The sequence below is a fragment of the Zonotrichia leucophrys genome, chromosome 1A (assembly GCF_028769735.1).
Source record: "Zonotrichia leucophrys gambelii isolate GWCS_2022_RI chromosome 1A, RI_Zleu_2.0, whole genome shotgun sequence".
Classification (NCBI taxonomy): Eukaryota; Metazoa; Chordata; class Aves; order Passeriformes; family Passerellidae; genus Zonotrichia; species Zonotrichia leucophrys.
This window is the reverse complement of record NC_088170.1, coordinates 40068806-40082595: the sequence shown is the minus strand read 5'-3', so window position 1 is coordinate 40082595 and position 13790 is coordinate 40068806. Positions and strand designations below refer to the sequence as shown.

The following is a 13790-nucleotide window of genomic DNA, read 5'->3' as shown; positions in this document are numbered from 1 at the left end:
TTATGACTTCAAAAATCACTGTACTTACTTTCTGGCCAGGTAGCCTCTGCAACATGCTTGGAATCCAATAATGACATCTGTGATCTTCAGGTCTCTCTCTTCTTCAAGATGAGCAAGGACTCCAGCTCGGAAAAACACTTTACTCTGTCCAATTCTGTAAAGGTTGGAATCCAGCTCCAATGCTTTGATCTAAAAAGAGAGAGAGAAGAATTCATGTCCTGCAAAGACTGTTTCATGTGAAACATCACAAAACATATTTGTGGCTCGTGGCTGTAAGACAGCCCTTCTCTACAATGCACCACTCAGGCAAACCAAAGTTGCCAACTCCCAATAAATTCCTGGCCTATCCCAATTAGAGAAGCTGAAGCTCAGCCAAGCACGGCATCAAATGGAGGTAATCAGAGACAGAAAATATGACTGAAAGCATAATTTAATAGAGGTATCACATAAAGTATTCAGAATACAAGGATGCTGTGAGGAATGCATGCCTAGTCTTGAGAGTCCTCTTCCTTTTCTAGAAGAAACACATCTGTTGATCCTTCCCATTTACTTTTTCTCAATCCTATCTTTGTCCAAAAAAGACACCCCAGCCCAACCTTCCTTTCATGGATTTGCTGCCAATGCTTATATTAACTAAGCTAGAAAGAATCAGCTATACTCCTGTAAGACAGAAAAGTGGGAATCCCGTATGATCAAGCTCAATTCAAGCCTAATCATCAAGCTAGAGCCAAAGCTTTCCCTTTGAAGCAGGCAATTCCACAGAAACTAATTGGAGCCTTTGCTGAAAGCATTTGTCAGCAGCAGGCCATTACAAAAAGTTTACTGAAGCTCATACTTTAAGCCTTTGCTAAAGATAGCATTAATGCTTCTGAGCATTTTGATTCTATGAATACTGCTGGCATCTCAAAGTATGCATCTGTGGAAACAGAAAGGACCTCTTGCCTAGGATTATTGAATCTCATGCCAGACAAAAGCCTCCATCCATGAAGCCAAGAGGAAGCTTTTTGCACCCTCCTCTCAGACAAAACATTTGACTTTGGAATTTTGGTCTGTGAGTACAAGTTATTTTTAGCCCACACAACTCCAACTTCTAAACCACACCCATCTAGTTTATTCTATTCAAGGAGAGTTTCTGGGATGTTTTACCATCAGCACACAAGCCTGCTTTCCATCCATAAATCCTTTGGGAATTGCATTTGGAGTTAAGATTTCGTATCTGAAAATGAGAAAGCATCAGACTAGTCACACAAGGGTATTTGAAAACAACAAAACAAAAGAAATCAGTATGCATTCCTATGCTATTGTAAGGTCAACAGTTTTTCAAAAAACACTGCACCTCTAGACAGCATACAATGAAGCAGCAGCCTTGGACATGGTCCTCTATGCCTCACCTTAACTACATCCTTACTGGAGAAATCAAAAATGCTTTTGGGAGGCTTTCTGCCAGGGCATACCAAGGTACAGATGTGTTGTCTTTGCCAATTTTTCCATTTAGTTGCAATAAAAGACTTCCACTTTTGTACTTATGTCTTAACTTTGTCAGGCCAAAGACTGCTTCAGATTCTTTTCTAGAGCTCACCTTTGTCTGAATTCCTGGAACACAACTCTGTTGGGGAAGCCCTGACGACAAATACGGATTCCCTCCAGCACTCCATTACAGCGAAGCTGGTCAAGGACCAAGTGGGGGTCCAGTTTTCCAGCCTAGAGAGGAAAATGTATATTTTATGAATACCACAAAGTTTTTACAAAAAGGTCTTACCCCCTGCCTCTCACCCTCTCTTTCTTGTAAAGGAGCCAGATCTCTCTTCCAGTTAGAAGGAATGGAAAGCTTTTATGCCACCTTAAGAACTGCAAAGATCAGTCCCCACAATTTTAGTAAGCATACAGTTATTTAGGATGATCTTAAAAAACACCCTGAGAAAAGAGGGCCTCTTCCAGATCTCTTGCAAAACCTGACAGAAGCCATCAACCCAGCCACACGCCCAGGAAGCCCATGTAAGAATGCATGGGCTGTGCTGTTATAGCTGTCTTACCTTTTTCTCATGGTTGGGGATAATACAACGGACGAAGTTGGGGTTGGTGTTCCTCAAGGTAGCCATCAGCTTAGCCAACTGTTCTTTGTAGAGCTGTCCCACCGTCCGGAACATTCCCTTCCTGGTTTTAAAGGCCCCCGGCAGCGCTGTATCTGACATACCAGCTACTTGATCCAGCCCAACAATACGGTCCACTAGAGAGAGCACAGGAAAGAGCATTAAAATCCTCCCACAAACAGAGGAAGCATTGGGACATACAAAGAACATCTGGGTAGAACAGGATAAATGAGAGGAGCTGCAGGATCCTTTTTGCTTCATCTCTACACAGATGTTGAGTCCTGTACAAAATTTGTGCAGGGATAGGAGCAGGAAGGAAAAGAAAGCATCAGCTCACTACAGGAAGTTTGAGTGATGGAGTCAAACTTAATCCCAAACACATTCTACTGATGCCCTGGAGGGCAGCACTGGAAGAGCAATCTAGAAGTGAGTTTCAGATGCTTCTACTTGCTTAGCTTAGAATGAAAAACAACAAGAGCTCTAGCTGCTAGCCCACCAGAGTCAACTGTTAGTTAACTCTGATCCAGGAGGGGCCACAGATAGAGAAAAAGCCCAGCTTCACTCTTGCATTACAGGCAGGTCATAACCAATCATCAGAAAAGTCATATCTACTTGTAAACTGAACAAGCACAGTAAAAGGCATGACAAAACCCAAACCTCAGGATACCACTGCTTGAGCTGTTTTTGGAGTACAAGTATTCCATGACACAGACATGAACAACAGCACTAGGAGAAAGTCAGAACTCCCTGCCCAAAGTTTCTCCACTATGCCACAGTGACATCCAAGCATTGATGAAACCATCACCTTGATGAATGGACACCACAGATTTTTTTTTTCCTCAACAGAAGTCAGCTAGATCTAGCTAGTCAGCTAGATAGTAGCAGGGGCAAGAAGAAACTGAAGTTTTACTTTTTCACACTGCTTTTCTACATAGAGATAGAAATTCACCCATCCAGCAAAAACCAACTGTATCACTAGAAATTTCCACACTTCCAATACACTTTTCTTAAGGGCTTCAAGCTACTCTCCACCACCTTTAGTGGTTGGCTGATGTCTACACTCAGGCTCTCAATCTTCACTTCAGAAAATACACCAGCTTGTGCTCAACTGCCTTCTGATTAAAAAAAAATGCAGCTGTTAAGAGACACCCTACAAAAGAATAAGCTAGAAAGAGTATTCTCATTTACAGCTAATATTAGCTAAAAATTGTTCACTTCTAGAGCAGCTGTTGGAATAGGGTCAAGGTTGCCTTATCAGAAAGAAAAGAAGGCTGTTACTAGATGACATCACAGGGAAGTCCACAGAAGTACATCCCAGACTGTGGCTGTGCCGATACTTTTAATCTTGAGCCCTGCAATGTACTTCAGGATAGAGAAAAGAACAGTCACTTCAAAAGAAGATCCATCTAAGAACAGTAAATGAAACTGATAAGCTGTGGTCAGTTCACATTTCAAGCCCAAAAGTAGTCTCACACAGCAAAGGCCTTGTTAGGCACAACTTGCTGATGGCCATTTTTCATCCAGGACGAGTCCTTTTGCCAAACCCTCTTTTAAATTATCAGCTGCTGAAGTGAAATCCCAGTACTAAAACGAATGCCAAACTGGAATTCAGTTTCTATGCAGCCTCAGAAATCTTCCTTCCATATCTTGCAAGAAATACAGCTGAGCTAGCTCTACATTTAAACAGTTGACAGGGATTTGCTCCTACTCAAGTTGTGCAAGAGCAACTTTAAGCACCTGAATGTGTCTGTATTTTTGTATCCACTTTCAAGGTGAGTTTTACTTTTGTTTCAAAGTCCATGAGGAGCTACTAGCACAAAGCAGAGGAAATGAAAAAGAAAGACAGGCAGGTATGACAAAGGGACAAAGAGAAGTTAACGGAAGCATTTCTTGCATGGCTCTAGGATGCATCACACACATGACACGACAGCTGGGTTTCTCAGTCACCTGGTTCTAGATGAAGAATAGGAAAGTGTTGATAGAAATAGGCTCTCTGAACCTTCTGCATCTCTGCAACAGACAGAGACGTCAAAGAAAACCTACCACAGAAAGTGACAGTAACAGTAAGACTCAAAACCAGATAAAACCCAGAGAAGATAGAGTAAAGTACTGAACAACACTGCAGAAAAGGCACACTTAGTTGCAGGATTGAAAACAGGTTCCACTTCAGATCTTGAGTGTTGCAGCTATACAAGCTGCTGGCTCATAATGGTGCATTCATATTTTATCCCAGTATTCCTCACTTAGAGACAGAATTGCTATATATGCAGCAAGTTTAACAGAAGTTGATGCAAATGAACCTTTCTCTTGAGTTACAGTGAACTTTTAATGAAATACCATGACCTAAGTAAAGGATGTTCCAGATAATGCTCATCTTGGTGGCTTAGTCTTCAGAGGGAAAAGCAAAACAGCTCATCACAGGCTTTTGATGCCCAAGCTTTTCACACAAAAAAAGAGCAAACAAATGAAATGCAGTTTAGTTACATACCATCTTTCCACAGCTCAGACACAAACTTATCCGACGACTGGTGCAGAAGAGTGGCGATGTTATCGTTCAGTGGATCCATGTTCTTCATCAGCCATTCGTCTGCCTTGTAATCCACCTGCAGAAGATAAACACATCAAGGAGATTGGGATGAGCAATTTTCTGCAGACCAGTATCCAACATCATCTGGCACAGTCTAGGAAAGTATCACGAAGGTTTGCACAACAACAGATTACCTAACCATTCCTGGATTTACCATCTAAGTAAGCACACCTACAAATTTCCAGCCCTTACAAAAAGCTGCATGTTCTGTTCTGTCACTAAAGGGAATGGATTTGCAATGCCAGTTTGTAATATTCAGAGTGTCACACAAAAAACAGCTGCATCAGCATTTTTGGTGATGAAGTCTTGATGCAGGATTCCTCTGAGCAGTACCTCCAATCTCACCAAGTCACACAGAACAAATTTAAATTGCTGTCAGTCTGACATGTCTTGAACTATAAATACAGATAAAATCGCAGGCAAGTTAGGCTTCCTTAGACCCTGTGAGCTCCTCTGCAATGGAACACCTTCATGAAATCTTCTGATGGTTTCTCATAGGCAACCATTTTGGTAAGCAGCCATTTCTAAGAAGTAATGTTTATGAATTAATCATTCCAACCTTCACATTTAAGTTATTAATTCTTTACCTTGCCAGCATAGTGTATGATACAGAAGTCAGCTTTGTCTTTCAGCTGTTTTGGCTTCTGAAATTTGGGGTGGGTGCCTTGTTCTTGAACAACTTTTTCCACAAAGCTTTTGTCTGTTGCTTTTGGGAACCAGCACTCTTCATCCAGCAGAGCCAGTATACCAGGAGGCCCAGCCTTAAGGAAGGAAAACATCAAAACATCATTAACTACATGACTACAACGATAATTAACACCTTTAGACAGCTAGAGGAGGGGAAAAAAGAACTAAGCCTGATCCATATCACATTCACCTCTTGTGTGATATCAGTTAAACTACTTCCAGTGTAATATAAATTGCTAATAGTTCTTCAATATCCTCATCTGAATTCTGACCATTTTAATGAGAAAGTCTCTTCTGTAACATTTGTCTAGGTTATTTTTTTTGAAAAGATATTTTTATTAGAAGAAATATTATTATACAGTTCTCTAAATATATTCAGGTGTCTAAATGCAAAAGGCCATAGCAGAAAGTTTCACAAACTAGTTCTTACTATTGGAACATCTACTATGAAATTGGCAAATTCTTAAGTATCATTAGAGCAAAATGAAAGCAACAGAGTTCACAGCTTCTCATCACACCTGTAGTTAAGTAAGGAGGTTCACACTACTTATGGCAAGCTGGACGTACATCTAGCATCATGCAGACCTAACAAGTGAGGACAATACAGTGAGAGGGAAAAGTGACCAATTAGATCCATTTTCATGCAGTGTTTCCTACAGAACTGACACTAACAGCTTATTGGTGACACACTTTCATACAAAGAAGAAACTGTTCACTCCTGCTTCTAATTATATTACAGTGCCAGTAGAGGATAACAAAAGCTAGAGGGGCAGAGATGATGTCCTCAAATGACAAAATCAGTGCAGCAATTTCCTGCTTGACAGTAAAACAAACTTACCGGCTTCTCTATGAGGTCAATGCAGGGCTGCAGGTCCAGGCCAAAGTCAATGAAATTCCACTCTATGCCCTCCCTCTGGTACTCCTCTTGCTCAAGAATGAACATGGTGTGGTTAAAGAGCTGCTGCAACTTTTCATTCGTGTAGTTAATACACAGCTGCTCAAAGGAGTTCAGCTAATTAAGAAAAAAGCAGAAAGATGTTTGAGCAATTGTTTGTGAAGACACACCTAGCATCCTATTAGCACAAAAGATCATGTCTGTGGTTCAGGAATCTAAGCTAAAGTGGGGCAGACAGTCCACTGTCAATAACCCCTTTGGATATGAACTGCCTGTTCTGTCACGTGCCACTGCACACTGCTGCAATCCCTAGGGAAGTTCATACACACTGGTTCTCAGACTTTGCAAAAGAATGTTTAGCTGTAAACAGCAGAAGAGTTACTGCAACTACTTAACCCGGGACAAGAAAGGACTCCGTTTTTCTCACAAATGCAGAGCCAGCAAGTCCTCTTCAGAGGAAGAAGCAGCAACAGAAGCCTGAAGACAAATTCCTAAAAGTGTGTGGACTGGAAAGTCCCTTTTTAATTCTCATATAAAATCAGAGCAAGGAAAGTGAGAGAAATTTCTATAAAATTTCCAGATTTCTTTTGGAATGGTAAGGACAAGGTTAATAATCCACAGTGTATTTTTACGTTTGACCACACAAATCTTAATGCAGCTTCTAAAGAAAGTGGTCCTTTTTTAATTCCTCCCTATTTAATAATTCCTAACTATGGTTATTTCTTCTCCTCTTCTTTTCATGAGATCCAGCAACTGTGAAGCCAAAGATATACCAATAAGAGGGAGAAGGAAAAAAAATACCCCCCCAAAACCCAACCAACAAACAAACAAAAAAAACCAAAGCCAACTTTTCTGTGTCTCACTTTTCTATTTCATTAATAAATGGTCCAATTCACTTTGCAGTTGTTCATGAGTTAGACCCAGTGTAACATAACACAGGTTGACAGGAGCTGCCTTGCTGGGATAATGGTAGGATACTTCTTTTTTGATGGCAGTCTGTGGCTGCTTCAGATTATAATGCAAACCACATCCTAAAATTATTTAATAGAATCCCATAACAGCTTGGCCTAACAGTTCACCGTCATCTAGAGAAAGAGCTCACATTTTCCCTCTCTCCCATCTCTCCCTCAGCTTTCCTTCAGCTCCTCCTCTCCTACACTTATCCTGAATGAGACTTGATATTGATTCCCCCTTTTGTGGGCTTCACATCCTTATCAAGACTGCGTTATTTTCCAGTTGTAAAGCTATTTCCTTCTGCGGTCTTTGCTCCATATTAAACTGTGCTGAGTGCAAAGACCTGACATCTCCTTACCTCAAAAATCTCAAAGCCAGCAATGTCAAGGATTCCAATGAAGGAAGCACCCTGTCTCTTGGTCTTGTCCAAAGCCTTGTTGATGCGCATAACCAGCCACCGGAACATCCGCTCGTAAGTGGCTTTGGCCAGTGCTTCAATGGCAAAATCAGCCTAAACAGCAAACACATCAACATCAAAAGCTGTATTATAAACCAAAGAAAGGCACAGATTACACTGCTTCAGCATCTAGCAGCACAACTGTAGTCTGACATTTTCTCTCCACCAGGAAATCCACTGAACAAGGCTTATTTCAGCTTATTCCAAATGAAAAGTAGATGGCATAGTGATATTCAATATATAAGAGCAAAAAATTTGTCTCTAAATTAGTGTGTCAAAACCAAATTTCAGGATCCTACCTGCTGGAGGAAACAAAACCTCGTATTAAAGAAAGAAAAACTATGCCCAGTCACTCCCAAAGACTGTAGTAACGTGGAGTATTTCATAGGCCCAAGGAAACAAACTTCAATTCTTTTCTAACTTTGGATTTATGAAGCCCAATCCCTCCCTGCCACTACCCCACCTTTGCTTGACACAAATACTACATGTAGTAAGAAATTACACATCAAAAGGGACAAGCAGCATGGAAAGGCAACCTCTGACTTTTTCCAGACTTCAATCTCTTACCAATCCTTTCCATGTTACAGGGCCATGTTTCTTTATTTAGAGTATAATGCTGTGTTCATAAAGAAGCCAGGCAATAAGAAAGCACAGGTGTTTGCTCGATGCAAGCAGGCCACAAGCTCCTAGGTCAGGTTTCATTTACAGCACAACCAGTCAAGAGTGTTACCAAATTTCTAGTAAATTTCAAGGGTGAGCAGCAAATTCTTCTATCTTAGTAGCTGACCCACTCAAAAATAGTGCTTTCTGAATTGCACCAACTTGCAAATGTCACCCTTGCATACCACATTGAAAATAACTCCCCAGGGACAGCCGGTTACCAAATTTAGGGGATTTGTGTTCTCTTTTTTTTTTTTTTTTTTTTTAAAGAGAAAAAGTGCTAAGGGACAGGGGTGAATTCCATCTTTACACAGATTATATGAACAAAAAATATATTATGTTAGAAGCAATATATTAAGGTACATCATTCAAGTGTGCTTTCCATGTACTGCCACCATAAAGATGGTTAGTAAACACTACAGAAACCTTTGAAACATTCATTAGCAGTGCAGCAGTAAGATTAGAGACCAAAGTGGTCTCATTCACATTTTGAGAATTTGAGAATGCCTACCTGCTCTTTGGTCTGAGCTTTCTGGACATAATCTCGTCCAACTTTGATGCGAGGAGTCAGGATACCTCTAGTGAAATCTGTCACATTGATACCCAAAAGGTGAGACACCTTCTGAGCAGCTAAAGATAAGGTAAGAGGAGACAAAAAAGATTCATATTACTCTGTTTTTCTCACAGAAAGAAAGAGAAAAAGAAAAACATTCTGACAACTGTCTTTAGAAATGTCAGGAAACAGCTTACAAAAAACACTAAATGAAGAACAGGTTACTAAGACAAAATACCTTCGTAACCAAAAAATCACTCTAAAAAAACTCTCTTGCAACCCATACAACAGTTTACTGAGTTTCTCCAGAAGCCACTAGAATATATTTGAAGTAACAGCCTCATTCAACTAAATTGTTACACAGAAGCTTTAGAAAGGTCATTGTCTGTAATCAATCTAAAAATACATCAGATAATGGATTCTTAATCAAGCTAATTGTTCTGTCTTCATCTACTGATTAGGCTTTGAGACAGCTCTGTATTTCAGATTCAAGATCCCAAACCCAAACAGTTTATTCTCCTCCTTAAAATGGCATTTAGAGCATATTTTAAATAATAACAGCCAAAAAAAAAAACAACCCTTAGTGATAAAATTAGCAACATTTGCACTTTTGCAGTACATCTACAATGAAGGTCTAAGAGTTAAGTCTTCCAACAAATAGTCTTCTATCACGTGAAGCATGGCACTATTTACACATTCAACAATGGGCAGAGCAATTAAAATACGCACACATGCTTCTGTACCCACCATAAAGCTACCCACCACCTTACTCTTACAGTTACCAGACTACCTACAAAGGCAGCACAGAATTAAATCCTTAAAATCTGATAATATAGGTTTGAAGGAGCAATTACTGTAGCTCGTTTAAAGCACACACTCCACATATTCAGCAGAGTAATCCTTTTCATCTGTTCATGGTGTGCACTTCCTGCCTAGCCCTGCCACAGGAACACTGTCACATTCCTGCCCGTGGGTGGCTGCAAACACACGCCTGGCAGAACACTGTGTATTTGTATGGGGCACGCCAGCTCCTCTGACAAATAATTCACCCTGTAAAAACAGGGCTCCGGCATTCCATACATACTGCAAGACATTCTCCCCCTTGCAAGAACTTCCTGGAGGCTTTTTTGCTGCACTTTTCTTTGGTGTGGGGCAGGGGATTGGTTACCTGTATTGTCTGGCATAGAGGCTTGGTCTGTGTTACGCTCCTTCTTGAAGACTATGTTGCCAAGTTGAAGAACACCTGAGATAACCTTCAGCAGACCTTTTAAAATAGTAATAATAACAACAGCTTAGTGTCAGACATCAACAAACTGTGACACAGTTATCCATATCACCCAGTTATCTTTCTTAAGGTGGTAAAGAGGCCCATCTCAGCACCCCAAAAATTGTTCTGAAATTTAGGAAAACACACCAAAGGTTACTCCTCTAAACAACTCTCATTCAGGACAAAGGACTTGCCTTGTCATTCCTATGCAAGACTACACAGCCTAGCAATTTACATATTCTCAACATCTCTATAAAATAGCAAGAGACAGGACTGAGGGTTAAGTGCTACCTACAACAACTGTATTTTTTAATAAAACACTTTCTTCTCTGCTTGAAGATAAAAACTCATGCAGTGAATTCATACTCAATTTTCCTCAACGGTTACTGATGAACAAAGGAAAGAGACAGTTAAGAGTGCACCTCAATTAAAGATTTTGTTTCTTTAACCCTGTAACACTTTCAGTTCCCTGACCAAGATCTGCAGTCCTTACAGACACACATTGTAAAGTACAGAAGGCAGCAGGATGTGGGCGAAAGTGTCTGTACCGTAACTATTACTAATTATATGCTGAAGCACCCCACCCCATTGCTAATGACACATTCATACTCTTCAAATGATGCACGTCACAAAAGCCAAACTATCAGATGCCAAGACAGGGAAGATGGTGTCAATTCAATTTTCACCACATATCAAAGCTCATTGCACAATAGCTTCCAGTTGCCTCGAGCAAAGTAAACTGCCAGTCACTTGAAGGGAATCTTCTAATAAAGGTATTTTTTGTCCCCCCAATTTCTACTTGTTTAGGCTGATTTTGGCTGGGGTAGAAATAATTTTCTTCACAGTAGCTGTTATGGGGCTGTGTTCTGGATTTGTGCTGGAAACAAGTGTTCATAACACTGGAGGAGGCTGGGGGTGCACAAGAAGATGGGGAAGAACACAGCCAGGACAGCTGACCCCAACCTACTCAAGGGATATTCCATACCACATGGCATCATGCTCAGCACATAAAGCTCAGAAAAGAAGGAAGGGGAGGACGTTAGCAGTGATAATGTTTGTCTTCCCAAGTCACTGTATGATGGAGCCCTGCCTTCCTGGGTGTGGCTGAACACCTGCCTGCCTTTGGGAAGTGGTGAATGAATTCCTCATCTTGCTTTGCTTCACTTGCATGTGCAGCTTTTGCTATACCTGTTAAACTGTCTTTATCTTGATCCATGAGTTTACTCACTTTTACTATCTCAATTATCTCTTCCATACTATTGGGCAGGAGTGAGTGAGCAGCCATGTAGGGCTTAGTTGCCAACTGCAGTTAAACCACAACACTCACAAAAAGATTTGTTTTAAGAAAACATCCTTTTGAGGATGAGAGTGAACAAAGGCTCCATTATATGCTACATTAGGAGCAACAGAAAAGAAATATATGTTTGTGATTGTCCCACTCTGCTCTGCACTGGTGTAGCCTCACCTCAGGTCCTGGATGCAGTTTTGGGTACCACAATATCAGAAAGACAAAGCTGTTAGGGACTGCCCTAATGATGGCTATGAAGATAGCAATGAGCCAAGAGAAAGCCACAGGAGGAGTGACTGAGGTCACTTGGTTGTTCAGCCTGGAGAAGAGGAGACTGAGGAGGGGACTTCACAGCATCCTACAGCTTCCTCAGAAGGGGAAGTGGAGGGCGAGGCACCCGTCTATCTGGTGACCAATGACAGGATCCAAGGGAATGGCATGAAGCTTTGTCAGGGGAGGGTTAGGCTGGATCTTGGCAAAAGGGCACTGGCTCCTCAGCAAGTGTAAAACATTAAAGCTATTTTTTCTGTAGTGCCTGGAACCAATAACTCATCTACATGACAGCAAAGACATACCCTAGAGCATACATTAAAAACAACTCAAAACACTGAGCATAGCAGGACACCCTGACAATGAATTAGGCTACCATTTCTTTTTTTTTGGTTTTGACAAATTTCTCTTCACCTCCATACAGAAGTTTCAGTCTCAGATGATTCAGGATATCAAGAAATGTATTAAACTGTCAATAACAACAGCACAGATTTTAACAGCTGGACTGTAAACAGCAGAAGGCACAGGTAAATAAATGTTCCCTACAGCCACAAGAGCTGCAGACTCTAGCAGAGGAGATGATGTCAAACCACAACAGATGCCTGCTTGCTTCAGGGTAGAGAGTAACAGTCCTAGCTTTAGAAGACTACACACATTTCGAAGGTGAGACTTTGCAGAACACTGATTTCCCACCAGCGGGGCAGATAATGAATGAGCGAGCATGAAGCTCTGGTGAATGTGTATCACTGCTTTGTGCTGGCTGTGTGCATTTCTGTTTTCACTGTCATGCTACTGTGCTCCCAGAATCAGACAATATTAATTTCTGATCAGCAGTTCAGTGTTAAGCTGGAAAGAAAGGAACTATGACCAGCCCATTCTCAAAGGACTAATCCAGCAGTGGTTGGATCAGATGCTTTAGAGCCACTGCTAAGGGGTAGGGGGAGCACACAAGCCATGCATTGCATAAGAGCATAAGGGGATTCTTGTATCTTCAATGTGTTTTTCATAAACTGGGTATACAAGCCTCAGATTGAGAACAAAAACAGCAAGCAGAAGCATGTTTTTATTAGCTGCTTGTTCTAGAGTTAACTGTATAACCTGAAACTGTGCTGGTAGATCCTGAGATGGGTCACTCCAAAGGCACTGAATTTTGTTACTTGCACACTGTTCACTCAGGGCAGGGGGAGCAGGAATGGACACAAGCAAAACAAAACCAACAAAATCCCTACACAAAAAGCTAACAAATCAAACCAAAACAAAAAAAAAGAACACCAGAACAAAAAAAATCTCGAGACACAGCCTGTTCCCTTTTTCATTCCTTGCATATTCATACCTATCTGCTCTTCATCTGGGATTCCCATGATCTTCATTGCCTCCATGGTCTCCTGAAACATGTCCTTGTCCTGCTGGCCCGGGATGGTAACATGCCCATTGGAAAGGAAGCGGTATTTGTTGTAAGGCTCCAGCAGCAGGTCATCTTAGGAAAGAATTGAGAAAGAAGTTGCTATGCATTTTTTTTTTTAAACAGACAACAAGCTACCACCAATATCAAATTTCTGACTTGCATATGCTACCAGCTGCTGGATGAATCTAGGATTAAGCTCAGTTTTACTTTGGGCTGAACATTTAATATATTTTAGTAAACACAGGAATTTTCTGTGTTATTTCTTGCTATTCCTTCCTCTGGCCTACTCCACCAAAGCATCATTAGGTCCTCAATCTGTCAATAGTAGGGATTAACTTGAAAGTAAATCTGTCTTTAATTTCAATACCTCATTTGTTTCAAGTCAGATAAAAGTTCATATATTAATTCTTAAAACAGTAGCAGCTATGAGAAAGTCCTCTCCTTGTGTCATTCCTGCAGATTCATTTGCAGCTCTTGCACAACACAGACCCACATTACCATGCTGAGGTATTAAAACAAGGTGTGCTGGGATCCCAGACTGCTAGAGGTGCTCAGAGGCTTGCAGATTTGCTCCACTCAGTTACACACCGAGTGCATCACAGCAGGACCATTCCTGCACCAGAATGGTTTACATCATGCAAGACTAGACTAAACATGGGACAGCGATTTAGATAAGG

General features: G+C 41.0%; 1 protein-coding gene across 1 annotated transcript in view; it reads right to left on the bottom strand.

Annotated features, from left to right (window-relative positions):
• Positions 1 to 13790, bottom strand: part of MYH9 (myosin heavy chain 9) — a 70245-nt gene that overhangs the window by 17871 nt on the left and 38584 nt on the right. The window contains exons 9-19 of the mRNA XM_064702479.1: positions 13042 to 13185; positions 10052 to 10147; positions 8842 to 8960; positions 7572 to 7724; positions 6203 to 6376; positions 5265 to 5438; positions 4579 to 4693; positions 2034 to 2227; positions 1580 to 1701; positions 1147 to 1216; positions 29 to 189 (exon numbers count right to left, since the gene is read on the bottom strand). Of these exons, the coding sequence (XP_064558549.1) occupies positions 29 to 189; positions 1147 to 1216; positions 1580 to 1701; positions 2034 to 2227; positions 4579 to 4693; positions 5265 to 5438; positions 6203 to 6376; positions 7572 to 7724; positions 8842 to 8960; positions 10052 to 10147; positions 13042 to 13185 (1522 nt within the window). The remainder of the gene's footprint in view (positions 1 to 28; positions 190 to 1146; positions 1217 to 1579; positions 1702 to 2033; positions 2228 to 4578; positions 4694 to 5264; positions 5439 to 6202; positions 6377 to 7571; positions 7725 to 8841; positions 8961 to 10051; positions 10148 to 13041; positions 13186 to 13790) is intronic.